General features: G+C 36.4%; 1 protein-coding gene across 7 annotated transcripts in view; it reads right to left on the bottom strand.

The window, feature by feature from the left end:
• NUBPL (NUBP iron-sulfur cluster assembly factor, mitochondrial) overlaps positions 1-18,350 on the bottom strand; it is a 205,468-nt gene that overhangs the window by 10,000 nt on the left and 177,118 nt on the right. For all 7 annotated transcript variants that reach the window (XM_055309324.1, XM_055309323.1, XM_055309321.1 and 4 more), the window contains one exon: positions 2,357-2,477. In XM_055309324.1, coding sequence (XP_055165299.1) covers positions 2,357-2,477 — 121 coding nt within the window. The remainder of the gene's footprint in view (positions 1-2,356; positions 2,478-18,350) is intronic.

Genomic DNA, 18,350 nt, shown 5'->3' on the forward strand with positions numbered 1-18,350 from the left:
AATCTTTTCTAAAGGTTCAATAGCCAACTGACAAAATACCTGGATATTTCAGTAGTCATTTAAAGAGTAGCTTTTGGGGTGTCTGGGTGGCTCAGTGGTTGAGCATCTGCCTTTGGCTCAGGTCATGATCCCAGAGTCCTGGGATCAAGTCCAGCATCAGGCTCCCCTGAAGGGAGCCTGCTTCTCCCTTTGCCTGTGTCTCTGACTCTCTATGTCTCTCATGAATAAATACACAAATCTTAAAAAAAAAAATTAAGATTAGCTTTTCAGTAAATTTGAGGATCTATTCTATAGATCAACAAGACTATAAAAAACTGTCACAGGAGTAAGGGAAAATATGTTAAAGAGAATTCTTAGAAACCTATAAAGGTTTTTCTTTGATTTATGCCATTATAGTAAGGAATCCTGAATGCTTTAATTTCTACTGCAGTAATGGAAGAAAAAAAAGCAAAACCTTCTCCTTTCCATAGCCACCTACCAATATAGTTTCTGCCTTCTAGAGACTCCTAATCCTATATATAAAAGCACAGAAAAGCTGATCAAGAAAGAGGAAAACCTTTTTAGAAAATAGGTGGCACACCATAGTAAGGGTGGTAATGGGCTAACAGCTGTATGACAGAGAAGGATAAAAAGGAGTAATGATACGGAGAGTGGGTAAAGTGCTGCCTGGACTTGAAAAGTATCTCTGAGGGGCTAGGTCTGAAGGAAGCAAGGGCGTATTTCAGAGACATAACTACTACATACAATCTGTGTCTATAGGTAATATGGAGAAAGTTCTGAGAGCCATTTTATCAAATAATTATTTAACATAGCCAAATGGATGAAAATAAATTAAGAGACAGCCAGGGAGTCAGTAATGGACATATAAGCCTTCCTAGGGAGTTCAACCAGCCAGGAGGCCATAACTGGGAAGCTCTTACTCTGATTTCAGGTCCTCCTTCCTGACTCCAACTTCTTTGTTATTGGAGCCCCTGCTTCAGATCATGAGATGTCTCACAGGGCCCCATGACTACATTAAAAAGAGGAGACGTGCCCTGAGTTGAAACTCTGAATTATTTTTCCCATAACACTGTTAGTTACAGCAATCTACAGGCACTATCCATTTTTTGTGATCAATAATCTGTTTCTGACACATTTTTAAAGTAACTATACATTTGTGAGCTGTTGGCTAAAATGTAACTTCCATATGTGAGATTGTTTCTCCAGGAGATATATTTCAAATTCTAAATAAGTTATTTGCAATATCATACCATCCATTTATAAATCAGGAAATTATAATATTGTCAGCATAATTCAATAATGCCATTATAATTATACATTTACTTTATTATAGAAGTGAATGTCAATCTGTTGTTGCTATGCATATTTGGGAAATTGAACTTTCTAGGTTAGTTAAACAAAAAACAGTTGCAGAATATAATTAGTGGCTATAATTATAGCAATGTATCAAAATATATCATTAGTATTCACCTGGTGTGGTGGCTGCTATAGTGCAAATGCATAATAACAATAATGCATTTAACATCAACTTTTAGAAATTTAATTATAATAAAGAATGTTTTAAAATTCCTTTATTTCTAAGGGATCTTAATTGTTAACTACCTAAAACTAATAATTCACTCTATTCTTCCCTATTCAGCTTTTAACATCTGCCTTTGCCCAGAACAGACACTCATTCATAAGGAAAATACCAACACATGTTTCCTAAAATGTCCATTAAGTTGCTTGTGGATTTTTCAAAAATTATGTTTTATCTAAAATCTGTGTTTTGCTCACTCACCACATGATTTTACTTCTCATAATACTAATTAATCCTTCAGTTCAGTAATGTGAACAGTATACACAATATAAATTTCAGGTGCCAAAGCTCAAAGACATGGCAAAAATATATAAAAAATTACAGAAAAAAGAATATTATTTTTCTAGAGCAAGGCATTTTTTTCATATGTACCAAGAACTGACACTTTCAAAGGTTGCTACAACATATTAACCAGGTGTTTTCACATATCTGTTTATACTGAGATATGTGCTCCCAACTTAGCAAACAGACAACCGTTATTTAAAATAAGGACTTAAATTACAGTAATCAGACCATGAAACTCTTCTCAAATTCAAGTTATAGGCAGTTTTTACCTACAGTAAAAGTTATAATTGGCAGAATAGGTCTCCTCTTCAAAAGCTTTCCACTAGTGAAATATTATAAAAAGCAAAGAAAGGTTAACATGTACAACTCCCTATCTTAATTTAAAATACAAAACTGAAGACAATCATCATTTTCTGAGACACTTCATCATCATGCCTTATCCCCACCTTCCCTTCTGCCATTTCCTCTGCAAAGGAATATCTTATGGTTTACCTAGAATATCAAGATCAAGGGTCTGTGCTAGTCTTCTTGCACCATCAGCACCAAAAATATGAGTTCTGTGTTTACATTTTGGACACTGGAAAACACTCATATTTTGGATAAGGCCCAAAACCTAGAATAACAAGAAACACTGAAATTAAAACAAAGTTAAAACCAAATCTCAATCCATTATTTCAACAAGTTTTTACTGAGTGCCCACTGGGTTCTAGTGATACAATGATGAATAAGTTATGGTCTCTGCTCTAAGGGGAACTCACAAGCTAGTGGAAGAGCGAGACACACGTAATTAACTTTAATAATGTGATAAATGCTAAAGATAAAGAAATGACAGGGATCAAAAAAATTCTGTCTGGGAAGAATAAGAGGTTATCTCTGGGCTGCCCATATTACCCAGAATTGCTTCTTCGAGTTGAGGGTGAGAAGAAGGGTTAAAGCCTATAACAGGAATTCTAGGCGGAAAGAGGAACACAAGCCAAGGCAGTTAAATATAACTGTACACAGACTATTAGGGCTGCACACTAATGGGGGGCCAAGGCAGAAGCTCATTGGATAAGGAGGTCAGTGTCAGATGGTAAGGTACTAAATGCCATTCATGACTTATTCTTGTGACAACAGAAAACCACAAAAGGTTTTAAAGTTGAAAAGATGGTCTCAAGAGGTAATGTTACACAATCAGATCTGTTTTAGAAATTTAGCTCTGATAGCAATACAGAAAAAAATAAACAGAAACAAACACAGGAAAATAAATTGTTAAGAGGCTATTGTGTTACGAAGTCTCATAGTAAATGACAGCTAACAAACACTGAGTGCTTCTTATTATATATCAGGCACTGGGGTAAGTGTTTTAAATGAACTATCTTATTCACTCCTATCAAAAACTTTACGAGATGGGTCTTTTATCATCCCCATTCCATAGCTGGGATAAAGGACAAAGCTAATAAAAACTAAAACTAAAAACTAAACTAAAACTCACCTCTTATCAGAATGTTACCACTTGAAACAAAAATTTCAAGTCTTATAGAAAGTGTCCATCTATTTCTGAGTTTCCCTAGCTTCTGGCACAAAGTATGTACTTTATGAACATCTGCTGAATAAACAGGCTCTGCAAATATAATCCTTATTCATGTTTCTTTTAATCCTATTTTCTTATTAATGCAAAGCAGTGCATCTCTTCTAGAACAAAAATAAGAAATACAATTATCAGAGGCCTAGAGATAACATGTCTATATCATCCCATCAATTCCACCAAAAAGATCATCATTATAGGAGGTATCTCTATCAGAACATTTTCATTTTAAATGAAGAATGGCACTGACAGTCCACAATGAAACATACAGACATGAAGGTGATGAAATTTGTTATTTTTTTCTGAAAAGAGAAACAGAACAGACTAAAATTTCCCAGAACATATGCAAATGAAGATAAATTGTGAGGGACATAAATTTGTAGCTAAGCATTTTCCAAGCATCTAATATATGCTTTTTGCTGATGCAAAGTATTATAAAAATAAATCATATTGTACTTTGGTAATTCAACAGAATCTCCAAAAAGGCAGAAGAAAACACAGCTAAAGATCACATACCTTATTTGTTATTCAGCATGTCTATATCATACACCCATTGCTTGGTCAAGTTTTACTGCCATTTATGTTAAATGTGATATATTCTCTTCACTGTAGAGCTTTCAACTTACACATAAAAATATCACTCAAGAGGGATGCCTGAGTGGCTCAGTGATTAAGCATTTGCCTCCCGCTCAGGGCATGATCCTGGAACCCCGGGATCCAGTCCCGCATTGGGCTCCCTGCATGGAGCCTGCTTCTCCCTCTGCCAATGACTCTGTCTCTGTGTGTGTGTGTCTCTCGTGAATAAAAAAAGAAAATCTTAAAAAAAAGAAAATCACTCAAGAAATGGGAAAAGGAAAAACACTTAAATGTTGTGAAAATCTAGGTGAGGGTATATTCTAATCCAGAGAAAACCGGAAAAGCATCCCTATTCCAGAATTTCTTAGACTCCCAAAGACATAGAAAAGTATGGAGCATAATGTATTTTCAACATATATGATTGACTTATTATCAATATCTTATTATTGTTCTCCATGGCTTATATAAATGTCTCAGACATGGTAATGCCTGGGTGGCTCAGTTTGAGCATCGGCCTTTAGCTCAGGGCATGATCCCGGGGTCCTGGGATTGAGTCCTACATTGGGCTCCCTGCAGGAAGCCTGCTTCTCCCTCTGCCTAAGTCTGCCTCTCACTCTGTGTCTCTCATGAATAAATAAATAAAATCTTTAAAAAAATTTTTTTTAAATCTCAGACATGTTCTCTATATAGACTGCAAAATGTCACCAACATAAAACTGTAAGCAAGCTCAGTATTTAATGAGTTCCTATTATATGCCAGTAACTGAGCTAAACAAAAGGAGTAGGATACAGTGGTAAGCAAACAGACTTGATCCTTGCCTTCCTGAAGCTTGCACACTAATTAGAGAAACAGACTGAATAAGTAATAGAACAAAAATCTACTTTAAAAATGGAAGAGTTTCTCTGGAAGCAAAGCACAGAGGATTATGAGAGCACAGAACAGAGAGGACTACATCTACCCTGAGAGTCACAGAGGAGTGCCTTGAGGAAATATGTGACCTAAAAGTTAAAGAATCAGCAGGTAAAAACAAGAAAAAAAAAAAAAGAGAGACAGAAGTAGGGAGCACAAGTCTCCTTTAAGGAATTGAAAGACCAACATGGGTGAGGTATGGTGTGAGTGATGTGAGATTTTTCTAGCAGGACACAAAGAAATAAAAACATAAATAAAAAATTATTTTGTTAAACTGGACTACATTAAAATTAATAACATAATTGGAAGACACAAGAGAGTGAAAAGGAAAGCTAAAAATCGGAGATGGTATTTACAATACACATCCACAACAAACGGCTTTTATCTGGAATATGTGAAGAACTCCATAAACCAGTAAGAGAACATCAGAAATTTAAAAATAGGCAAGACCTAACAGGCATTCCTTAAAAGAGGATATCCAAAGACCAACAAACTTGAGAAAAAAGTTTTCAACTTCACTAATCATCAGAGGAATGCAAAACAGAACCACAATGAGATACCACACATTTATGTTTAAGAACTGATTAGAACAAATGAATGTCCATACAATTATAACAACGACAACAAAAACAACAAATACCAAATCTTGGTGAGGACACAGAGCATGTAAAACTCACAGTTTTAGCTGAGTGTAAACCGGTACAATCATTTTAAATTGATACAACCATTTTGGAAAACTGGCAGTTAATGTAATTAAATGGATATATGTTCAATTTATACTATGGCACAATAATTCTGCTCTAAGTTATATATTAAAAGAAATGCAAACATAATATTCAACAAAAGACATGTACAAAAGTATCCATAAACAACACTAATTATCCCCAAATAGAAACTGACCCAAAGACCATCAAGAGTGAAATAGACAAATAAATTGTGGCATTTTCACATGATGGAATGCTACACAATAATGAAAATGAAAAAACTTTAGCTACAATCAACAGTAGGAATGAATCTCTCAAACATAATTTTAAGCAAAATAAGCAACACAAAGTATATACTTATTATTCCATTTACAAAAATTTATAAACAAGCAAAACTGATCTATGGTGTTAAAATTTGGGTTCCACTTTGGAGAAACCATTATAAATAATACTTCTATGAACATTTTTACACGTTTCTCTCTCTCTCTCTCGCTGAATATTTAGGTTGTGCATATTTAAGAAAATGCTAAGAAGCTTTCCAATAAAGTTTACCAATTTATACTTGCATGAGCAATGTATGAGAATTCGAGCTGTGCCATGCTTCACCAACATTTGATATCATCAGTCTCTTATTTTAGAAAGTTTGGTGAGCAAGTAGTGGTATCTCATTGTGCTAGGCTGTTCAGACCATCAATCTATTTATACTGGGAACTAAATTTCCTAGAATCTTCCTTCCTTCCTTCCTTCCTTCCTTCCTTCCTTCCTTCCTTCCTTCCTTCCTTCCTTCCTTCTTTCCTTTCTTTATTTATTTTTAAAGATTTTATGTATTTATTCATGAGAGACACAGACACAGGCAGAGGGAGAAGTGGGCTCCATGCAGGGAGCCCGATGTGGGACTCGATCCTGGGTCTCCAAGATCACACCCTGGACTGAAGGCAGCGCTAAACCACTGAGCCACCCAGGCTGCCCCCGAATCTTCCTTCCTTTATTATTCCCTGTTAAAGTTCCCTAAAAGTAAAGTGACATGAGATTTGGGAGGTGGAAGTGAAGCTATGGGTATTATACTCTAAAGTTTACTTTGGTTACAAGTGGGGAAAGAAACTTGCAGGAATGCAGATGTATTTCAGTTTGTCCTCTTTCTTCCTGATACTAGGCCCATCTCCCCTCTGCACTGTGGCTTTAAATTGCATTGCCATAATTACTAATGAAGTCGAGCATATTTTAACATATTTATTGGTCATTTGTATAATCTTCTCCGTAAAGTGGTCAGTTCTCTTTGTCTATTTTTCCACTGATTATGTGTTTTTTAATTGAATTTTAAGAATTCCTAGTGTTTTTAATATAATTCTTTTGTTGAATGATTAACTTTGCTAATGATTTTGTACTAAAATAATATTTTTTAAAGATTTTATTTATTTATTCATGAGAGATACAGAGAGAGAGATAGGCAGAGACACAGGCAGAGGGAGAAGCAGGCTCCATGCAGGGAGCCTGATGTGGGACTCGATCCCGGGTCTCCAGGATCGCGCCCTGGGCCAAAGGCAAGCGCTAAACCGCTGCGCCACCCAGGGATCCCCACATTTCCTTTCTATTAGACAGCACTTTGTAGACAATTGAAGTGTGACTATAGAACTAATTTTGGTAATTACCTTATTTAATGCTGTTTCAAGGTCCTAAAGATGCACAAAAACATTTATGAGGGCCAGTGATTTATGAGTACTTTTAAAAATTGAAGAAACATTTACCTTCAAGACTATATAGGAAAGATAAACTGTCAAGTCTCTGCTTTTAGTTGAAATTATATCAACTGAGTGTGATTAACATACATATATTTATTTGATTAATTAGAAAACAAATTATTAAATTATGCAGAGTATGTGTCAGACAACTTTTTCAAACCACAGGGTTAGCTGGAAGAAAGTTTAGAAGAGAACCTTGAGTATTAAAAAGATTAGAAAACACTATACTAGTTTTTAAAAGAGTTCTATAACCAATACTATAGTTTTAAAAGTGTTCTATAATCAATGAGTTTTGAATAGGAGCCAATAATAAGAACATCAGAATATCCATATGACAGTTTTATTCATAAAAATTTTCTTAAATATGAAAGAGTTCATGTCCACGTGACCATGTCCACATGTCACCTCCCAAATGTTTTATGCTGTATGAATACTTTATGTGTTGTTAAGCTGTTTGTTTATTATAGAGCTATTTTGTATATCTTTGATAGTAGAAACATTAGAAAACAGATGCTTTGCCAGAGCCTAATTTACATAATACTATTGAGATGCAGCTGTAAGCATGCTCAATCATTTTTTAATGTCTCATCAAAATATAAGATCCTTTTTTGTGTCAACGAAACTAAAAAAAAATTTTTTAGAGAGGAAAACATGTATAAGATCCTTATCTCTTTTTACTTCAGCTATTTTACTCAAAGAATGTAAATGCCAAATGCCTGCTTAACATCAGCCACCACAAACCTTTTACATGTTATTTTTACGTTATTCCAATCCATCATTGGCTCAGAAAGGTACTTCTTTTATTAACTTTAAAAAAACTGACTCTCTTGAAATATCAACATTGCTCCGAAATATTGGATTTTTGTGTCCAACTGAATTGAATTATGCAAGCTCAAATGGCCCCAATTTTAATTTCTTCTTGGCATTTAAATCCAGATTCAGGTAAGTAACAAGCAAGATTTTCAGATTACTATATAATTCAATTTCTCAAGGTTAAATTCTTGTTGGTTGGAATTTGTCACAAGGACTAAAACTATGATTTAAGAAAAAATGAGGAGAAATTGTTAAATAGAAAATGAATAATAACAGAAATAGATTAGATTCTTAAATGTTATTCAGTTCTCCATTAGCCTTGAACCTGTTTTCAGTATATTCCTTGAAGCAAGTGTCCAAATACTATAATTTTTTTAAAGATTTATTTTCATTTATTTTAGAGAGCATGTGCAATTGTGAGTGCAGTGGGAAGGGACAGAGGGAGAGAGTGAGAAAAGGCCCAAGCATACTATGCACTGTGGAGTCTAAGGTGGAGCTGGATGCCATGACTGAATCACCACCTGAGCCGAAATCAAGAGTCAGATGCTTAAATTGACTGCACCAGCCACGTGCCCCCAAATATTGTAATTTTTAAAACTGAGATGGTGCTGGGAAAATTGGACATCCACATGCAGAAGAATGAAACTGGACCACTCTCTTGCACCATACACAAAGATAAACTCAAAATAGATGAAAGATCTAAATGTGAGACAAGATTCCATCAAAATCCCAGAGGAGAACTCAGGCAACACCCTTTTTGAACTTGGCCACAGTAACCGGAGAAGGACAAACAGTGTATGTTCTCATTCATTTGGGGAATATGAATAATAGTGAAAGGGAATATAAGGGAAGGGAGAAGAAATGTGTGAGAAATATCAGAAAGGGAGACAGAACATAAAGACTTTTAACTCTGGGAAATGAACTAGGGGTGGTGGAGGGGGAGGAGGGCGGGGGGTGGGGGTGAATGGGTGACGGGCACTGAGGGGTACACTTGACGGGATGAGCACTGGGTGTTATTCTGTATGTTGGTAAATTGAACACCAATAAACATTAATTTATAAATTTAAAAAAAAACTGAGATGGGTGTTTCTGTTTTCTCTTTCAGAAGAAGTAGTCTGGCATGGAAAAAACAATGAATGGGGAAACCTGCGTTCATATTCCTCTCAGGGACCAAGTAAACAGCTGTGGGTCCATGAGGTGCAGCTTCACTTCTTTATGTCTTGAATTCTGAAATGAGGGTTTACAACAAATGATGATTTCATAATTATGACCCCTAAAATCTACCACTAAAACAATAACATTCAGAGCCACCCTTTACAGTACTTGGTGCTAAGGTCTATCTATGCTAAGTACTGTATATATAATCTTATTTAACTGCCCTAATGACCTATGAGATGGTTCACAAAACACTGAAGCTATATTATTTGCTCAAGATCGCAGTTAGTATAAAACATAGCCACAATTCAAACCGGCTAGGTCACTGGTTTGTATGTGGAAGTCACTAAACAAGATGACAAGTAAAAGGACTCAAAAGGATTTTGTTCATGGGAACTAGGTGGCCCGAAACAATGAGTCAATATGGGTTAGTAGAGGGGTTTAGCATAGTAATTAAGAGCACAGTTATAAGGGAAGGCCTAATTTGAACCATCTTCACACTAATTGCAGCAATCAAGGCTTTAGACTTCACTTCCTTCCCCTGGTTATGGAGCTCCACTTCCCCAAAACACCTCATTATACTTCTCTTGACTACACCTGAACCTATGGCCCCTTAACTCCTTATTTTTCAATACACCCATTTCCTGTTTCACTTGCCCACCTGGACAATCAGAACCCTAACGGTAAGCAAATTTAAAGGAGACTCCTCTTGTTCCCTAAAAATTATCACCGTGTGGTATATTCTACTGTGTTCACATTACTAAATTCTGGACTACTCAGTTTTGGATAATCTACAGAAACAGCCGTTAAAATGTAGGCTCTGGAAAGCAAACTGCTTGGGATAGGAGCCCAGATGCCCACTAAACAGATAGGTGACCTTATGTGAGTTATTTAATCTCTATACTACAGTTTCCTCATCTGTAAAATGAGAAAAACAATGTTATCTATCCCACAGAGTTGTTAGGGTTATATTACTTTAATTCATGTAAATCACATGTAATTCATGTAAATAGAACTGCATTCTAGTTAAAAGCATTCATAGACTTATGAGAGATTCCAAGGAAAGACACACCTGAGCATACAAATTGGTCTCTGAGATGTAACTATGGCCAAGATGCAGCATGCTACCCAGTTTTATAAAGAAAAGCCACTTTTCTAAAAGTGGAAAAGCTAACCAATTGTGAAGTAGGAAGCCACATGTGATGTCATGGGCATACTAATTAGTGTGTTCCTAGAAAGAATTCAAACAGGACTTCATAAGGCCTCTATAGCCAAAAATGAAAGATTCTTCAAATACATCAAAGGTATGAAACTTCCCAGAGAACCAAATGAGACTGGTTGATAATCACAGAGTAAAAACTATGCTCAAGGAGGAAAGTAGAAAATAAATATGTCACTTGCCTCAATTTTCATGTAAGATCATCTTTTTCTAAATTGTTTTTTAAGGTAGGTCAGCTTGAGGTATTACATATAGGACTTTTGGGGTCTAAGAGACAAACCAGACAGATGCTAAAACAGATCTAAGACAGGTATCATGAATACTTGGGTTTTGAAGACATTCAGGGGTGAAGATATGGAACTCTGAGTCTAAATGGTTAACCAAACTACCATAAATGGCTACTCTGTCAGAAAAATAATAAACCACAACTCTGATCCTCATTGCTCAGAACATTACAATCTGTGACAATGAAAATGAAAAGCAATGGAACATGGAAAGAAAACATTGATAAGAATCCTCTATTTTAGGTTCTAAGATCATCTAACTTTTCTTAGAAGAAAATATAATGATTAACCCTTTATAAATAAATATTTAAAAGCTCCACACAACAGTAGTATCTTTTTCTTTTACTTTTTTGTTTTTAACCAGCAGGAAAAGTAAACCACAGGAAGAACAAGATTCCTATTTCCTTTTTTAAAATACTTGCAAGGCTAAAACAGTTACAGAATTTTCAGAATTATTTACACAGAAAAAAAAAGTAAGTTCAATGACTAGCATTAGGCTTTAATCTATACTTTTGTTTCCAGATCAGCTGTAGCAGACATGCAGCTGTTGACCTAAGTCCACGGTCTCATCTTCCTTGGCACATAGCTAACCTACATTTCTTGGGCTCCTTGAGAAATGTGACATATGACCATACATGAGTTTAGGTGAAGTGTGAACAGAGATGTATGTATGTTTGGTTCATAAAAATCTCCACATGCATGCCTCTGTGCTGTGTTTTCCCTTCTGGCTGGCTCAAATGAGGATGGCCCCAAAGGTGGGCTGATACTCACATGTGAACATGGCAGAGACTACAGTGGCCTAAGTAACTTCCTGGAAGATCACCCTGCTCACCTGTTCATCTATGAATACTATTACATGAGCAAGAAATAAACTGCTATTCCATTTACATCATTATGTATTTTGAGATTTACTTGTGACAGCAATTAACTGTATTAAATAATGCATATTTTAAATAATTTTAGATTCTATATACTTAGCAATTTAATCTATATTAAGAGAATGGTTTAGGCTCAAGTAAAGTACTCAAGGAAATCTCACAATATTCATATAAATTTTTAACAATTTCTTGTTAAAATTCTTTTTTTTTAAGATTTTATTTATTTATTCATGAGAGAGACAGAGAGAGAGGCAGAGACACAGGCAGAGGGAGAAGCAGGCTCCATGCAGGGAGCCCAATGTGGGACTCAATCCCAGGATCCCAGATCATGACCAGAGCAAAAGGCAGATGCTCAACCACTGAGCCACCCAGGTGCTCCTCTTGTTAAAATTCTTTTTAGCAAATATGGACTAGTCAAAATATGTAGGCCAAATACATAAATATCTATAAATTATAAATTTATCTGTTTCACAATATTCTAAAAGTTTGTAATAAGCAACATTAATTACATTGACATTATTGGTTATTCAGTTTGTGCCAAACACTGTGCTACTAAGCCCTTTGTGGGCATTATCTCATTTATTTCTCACCTCAACCATATGAGGGAAACAGTAATGTAATTTCTACCTTATGAATTAAGTAACTTGCTTAGGTTATACAGCTACCAAGTGACAGAGCTAGGATTTGAACTCTAGCCTTCAGACTCCTGAACTCACTCTCTTCACCACTACATAAGAATGCTTGTGCCAGTAGCACCCTATTGCTTAAAAAATTATTATAAAATTTCTGAAGTAATATAATTTGCAACCATGAGAGGTTATATACTTACTAAAGAATATAGCTTTCTCAGTGCTAAAAAGATCAATCTGGGTATAAAAGGCTACAAATAGGGCAGCCCTGGTGGCACAGCGGTTTAGTGCCGCCTGCAGCTCGGGGCGTGATCCTGGAAACCCTGGATCGAGTCCCATGTCAGGCTCTCTGCATGGAGCCTGCTTCTCCCTCTGCCTGTGTCTCTGCCTCTCATTCTCTCTCTGTGTCTCTATGAATAAATAAATAAAATCTTAAAAAAAAGGCTACAAATATACAGATTAATAAATCTGTTTCTGTGCGGAGATGGTCACATACATCATGTGATGTGAATAGTACTAAAAAGGCCAACACAAAATCATTTTCTCTACCAGTCTCTTCCTTGCCAAACAGTTTTAAATCATAATCCTCATAGAGAATAAGGGCAGGGATTTGTGATTGAGGATCTAACCTCTTATTTCTACTCATTGTCAACCTGAGCAAAAAACTAGCACCTGGTAGATTTATTAATGGCAGCCTAACTCTCAAAATCCCTTAGATTTTTGTCATTTTTTTTCTAACCACCCCTACCCTATGTAATCAATTGCCAAGCCTGTCAATTCTTCCTTCAAAATGTCAACTATATTTATTCCCTTTTCCATTTTCAATGCTGTCAGATCCCTATTCCCTATCACCTACATCAGTGTTGTTCCAAATTATTAAAACTGTCTTACCATAAGAGAAATATTTTAAATCTTGATCCAACACAAAAGCCCACTTTATGTACGTATAACTGAGACCAAATCTTTATAAAGCAATACTTTGTCTTCCTGAGAGTAATTTACCCTATATTGTTTACAGGGTTTCATTTCTCACTGTATTGGTTTCATGACTCATTGGTGGGTCACAACCTGCAGCGTGAGTAACTCTGAGCATTGCAAATCCTTCCTTAATGTTTTCACTCTCCCAGCTCCTGCCCTTTCTATTAATTTCCACCAAATTAAGTATTTTTAAAGCTCCATTCTAATTAAGTCTATTTCTCAACCAACATTTTTTATGGACTCCTCTAAATCTCAAGAAGAAAGTCCAAATCCTTAGCTCAGTGGTTAAAACTCTACCAAATCTGGGCCTAGCAGAGCTACACCAAAGCATATTACTTCAACTATAGACAAACTGAACAACCCTGAACACAACTTGTGATAAATTCTGTCCCTACTCAAGTCTCTGGATATGCCTATGAAAATCCTACTCCATTCATTCATTCTGTATTTATTTAGTGAGCCACTGTATGTTCTTGGCACAGAGGGAGGTAAGGGGTCCCTTCACTCAAAGCTTATAGCATGGCATGCACAAATGTGAAAAGTACTGACAAATATGAAAACAGCTACAAAAGGGGAATTAGAGTCTTACTTGATTATGCACCAGAACAAGCCCACCTAGTTAACAGGGACAGGGCAGTCTCCCAGAGAAACAATCATTCAATCTAAGTACCAAAGGATAAAAAGGAGCTACCAAGTGAAAAATGAAGGTAAAGGGATCTCATGCGGAGAAACAGCATGCTCAAGGCCATGAAGAAAGAAAGTCTGTGGAAGTCTAAAAGAAGTGGAACATGACCAGTTTCACTGTGGCAGAGAGAATGCAAGGCAGAGTGGCCTATGAGCTGGGGATAAAGACAACAGCAGATTGTGGCTGCCATTATATACCAGGCAAATGTCTATATAATAGGTACTTATATGCCTGCTATATACCAGGTAACTGAGCATTTAAGAATATTTAAAGCATGTTTTCTTACCTTCCAGGATTCTTCTTCTGTGGAGACTGACAGGTAAACTATAGTGGGATAAGGGCCAAACCAGACATATGTTCAAGTAGTTCAGAGAAAGATTAACCTTTTCCGGGAGTTTGATAAAAGCTTCCTAGGAAAAGTAAAGCTGAGCAGGGATTTGAAATGTGAATATGAGTTCCCAAGCTAACGATGGTTTATCAGGAAAGGGACTATATATACAAAATAACAGGGATGTGAAAAAAATCATGACTTTTCCATGACAGCCCTACTTATTAGCACAAAGAAGAAAGCGTCCTCATGTTCTTCAGAAATTAGGGCCCCTTGACCATAATGGAGCCAGTCTATAGGATGATAAGGTATTTGGCAAAACAAAAACAAAAACCTTCATCCTTCTTTTTTTTTTTCTTCTAATTAATAAGAGAAACTTATCACAGTACTTTGCTTATGGAAGGCACTCAATAGGAGTAAATATATATTTGTAAAATAAACTACTTATTGAATTAAAATTAACTAATGGATCCCTATGTATAGATGCTGTAAGAGGGGAAATATACTTTAATACACTTTTCAGGAACTGGGAAGGAGATTGCCCAAGAAGTTGGGGCTGGATAGTGAAATCCCTGAAACTCTAAGTTCAAATGGTAGAAGGACTCCAAGTTGAGGTGCCTGGGCCTCCTTTGAAGAAGAAGCAATAAAAATGGTTAAGAGTGACAATGCAAAAAGTACTCACAGTTCAAAATGTGTAAGATTGAAAAAAAATTATTATTTAAAAAAAAAAACAGTCTGTAAACACTGAGATAATCAAGGATTTGGCAGAGCTGATATGATTTCAGGCAGAGAACAAAGAATTTAATAGTTCATCTCTTCTCCTTCCCCTAACCAAGCCTTAAGTTTTATTTATTTATTTATTTATTTATTTAGATTTTATTTATTTATTTGAGAGAGAGAAAGTGAGTGAGAGAGAGAGCATGAGCAGGGAGAGGGCAGAGGGAGAAGAAGGCTCCCTGGATGAGCAGGAAGCCTGATGATGGATGAGGAGGTCTGATTCCGGGACACCGGGATCTTGACCTGAGCAGAAGGCAGACATTTAACCGACTGAGCCACCCAGGTCCCACAAGCCTTGAGTTTTAGGAAACCATTTAAATTAACTTCAAAATATTCTTGTAGATATTACTAAACTCTGTTCAAACCAATGAATTCCAATGACATCATTGTTTCCATGGGAACTAATGCACTTCAAAAGGGGAAAAAACAGAAAGCAAGACTAAAAACTAGGAAAAAAATGAAATATAAATGGCATCAACAAAGCATAAATTACTCCTTTGCATTTATGGAACACTTTCTAATTTCAAATGCTTTGCCTTCACTTAGATTCCAAGGCTCTTAAGTGTCAGAAGGATCTCAGAGGTCATCAAATCCACATCCTACTTATAGCCAGGATTCCCTTTACAATGTAGCTAGCTGTACCATGGTTGCCCAATTGTTTCTAGAGCTCATTGTTGGAAAATTCTCTCATTCACTTGCAAACATTACTGAGCACGGATCTTGTTCTGCAGGCTTAAGAGATGATTAAGATATTCTACCTCCTTTAAAAATTTTTGCTGTTTAGAGAGCAAATAATTGAAACATAGGAGTGAAAAAAAGAGGGTTATAATAAGGATGATGTCAAAAGAACCAATTTGGAGGGATTATGCATTTCCAATGACTTTTACTTCTATTCCACTTCAGCCCCACACACCCATGACCAATCACATTCTGGTGCAAACTTAAACTTCAACATTAACTTTCTGGATCACAAACAGCTCTTTCATTCCAAAACTAATCTTGCACTAGTCTATGAGCTTTATGCAGCCCAAGATCCTTCACTTGAAATATTTCCTCACTGTATTTCCTTGCTGGTATCTTCAACTTTCATTTTCAGTGGCACCCACCTAGTGACCATCCCTCTTTCCCACTGTTATGTTCCATAGGAGTCTCTGTCTCACCTTTTGTCCCTTTGTCCTACCTAAAGTGTAGAGAAAAATCTGTCAGAACAATTATAAGATTGCCTCTTTACTTAGATGGCAGTACCTATCAGGTGCTGCAGGTAAATGAAAATAACCTAGAGACTAAAAAGGTGCATGGCTGAATTTGCCATCTATGGTCATTAGACTCCCAACTAGCAAAGTGCATGTAAAACCCGCCCCATAGCCATAGTCACATCAAGTGACAGCATTCGTTAAAATAGTCTCTTGGTGTACAAAATGGTAATTTACAGAATGGGAAATAAAAAAATGTTGGTTTCTGCTTTTTACCTTTTTTTTTTTTTTAATTTATGATAGTCACAGAGAGAGGGAGAGAGAGAGGCAGAGACACAGGCAGAGGGAGAAGCAGGCTCCATGCACCGGGAGCCCGACGTGGGATTCGATCCCGGGTCTCCAGGATCGCGCCCTGGGCCAAAGGCAGGCGCCAAACTGCTGCGCCACCCAGGATCCCTGGTTTCTGCTTTTTAAAAAACTTTTTCCTCAATAATTTCATGATACTTTAAAGTAAACTGGACATATGCCTCTTACCCTCATCTTACAGAATGAGAACTTAAGCATTCACTTGTTTGTATGCTGATAGGATGACGATTAACCTTGAAGTGGCAGGAACAGACAACTGGCTCTGTCACCTAATTTCTGCTAGAAAGAAGGATTATGTATTACTTGCTCTCATAATTTTTGGTAGATAGACGTCTCTCTTACTTTTTGCTGATTTATATTTTAAAATCCCATGTAAGTATTCTTACTTAGTTATTTGGGTGGGTAAGTATTACTTGTACCTAGTTTATTTTGGAGGGCATAATTGCTCAAACTATGTGCTTTGAAGATTTTATTTATTTAATTTTATTTATTTACTTATTTGAGAGAGAGTGAGTGAGCGAGTGAGAGAGTGAACACAAGCAGGAGGGAGAGACAGAGAGAGAAGCAGACTCCCTGCTGAGCAGGGAGTCCGATGTGGGGCTCAATCTCCAGACTCTAGGATCATGACCTGAGCTGAATTGACTGAGCTACCCAGGCGCCCTGCAAACTATGTGCTTTAATGAGACATTTTTCTGAGGTGTGCACTTGATTACCATTGCTTTCAAAATTTTCCAAGCTAAAATTCACAACACATAATACCATGGGGGTTTTATCATTCATTTATCCATATATAAAGATAGGCCTTAAATATTTCTGATTGTGGGAATACCCTCAGATCATCCTTATTAGGCTCCTCAATTTTCCTAAGTCAATCTGGACCCAGTCCAGAGCTCCACAGCTTGTTAATGCATACAGCTCTGCACTAACTGGCAAGGGAGAAGAGGTACTTGTCAAAGAGGATCATCTCAAGTCCACTACTCTATTATTTTATACTTTTCAGATGTGCTCCCCTGGGAGAAAAATATTTGTGAAAGAGCCCATTCATGCTAGTACATCACTGGCTCTTATACTGTGTTAGTTTCATTGAAGAATTCAATGAAAGTTATGAATTCTCTCCATACTAAAACAAACTCAAGTGAACATATGATTTGGGAGTGGGGGAGGGGTGGAGGGAGAAAGAATCATGAGATTCCTGAAGCTAATTTATGGGCTGAAGACTAAAAAACTCTGCTCTATAAGCTCTAAAATCTATCCCTGAATTAAGCAAAGCCACTAGATAATCATATGGATGGAGGCATCACATTGGCTTTGTACAAAAATGCTTGTTCTAAACTATACTCTGGCCTAAGTCCGCTTGCTTTTGCTGATGCAGGCTAGGAGGATGAACCCTCTACTTATAGTTTTAAAAAAAGGCAATCAGTGTGTTCATTATATAAACAGTCTTTTCTAAGAACCTAGGGGAGATTTATGCCTCTCTGGTCTCAGTTCTTCTTCTCTTGAATATCATGTTCTTTCTAATCTCATGGAAATGGACAGTTTTATAAAGGCTCTATGTGATTGCTAAAAAATTCATGGATTACTTCTAGCATGTATTTAAGTTCCTTAATGGCATGTAGTTTGTTTACAGATTTGCTTCTCATTCTGATTTTAATTATCCTTTTTCTTAATATTACTACATTTTAGATT

This window comes from Nyctereutes procyonoides, unplaced genomic scaffold, assembly GCF_905146905.1.
Source record: "Nyctereutes procyonoides isolate TBG_1078 unplaced genomic scaffold, NYPRO_anot_genome, whole genome shotgun sequence".
NCBI lineage: Eukaryota > Metazoa > Chordata > Mammalia > Carnivora > Canidae > Nyctereutes > Nyctereutes procyonoides.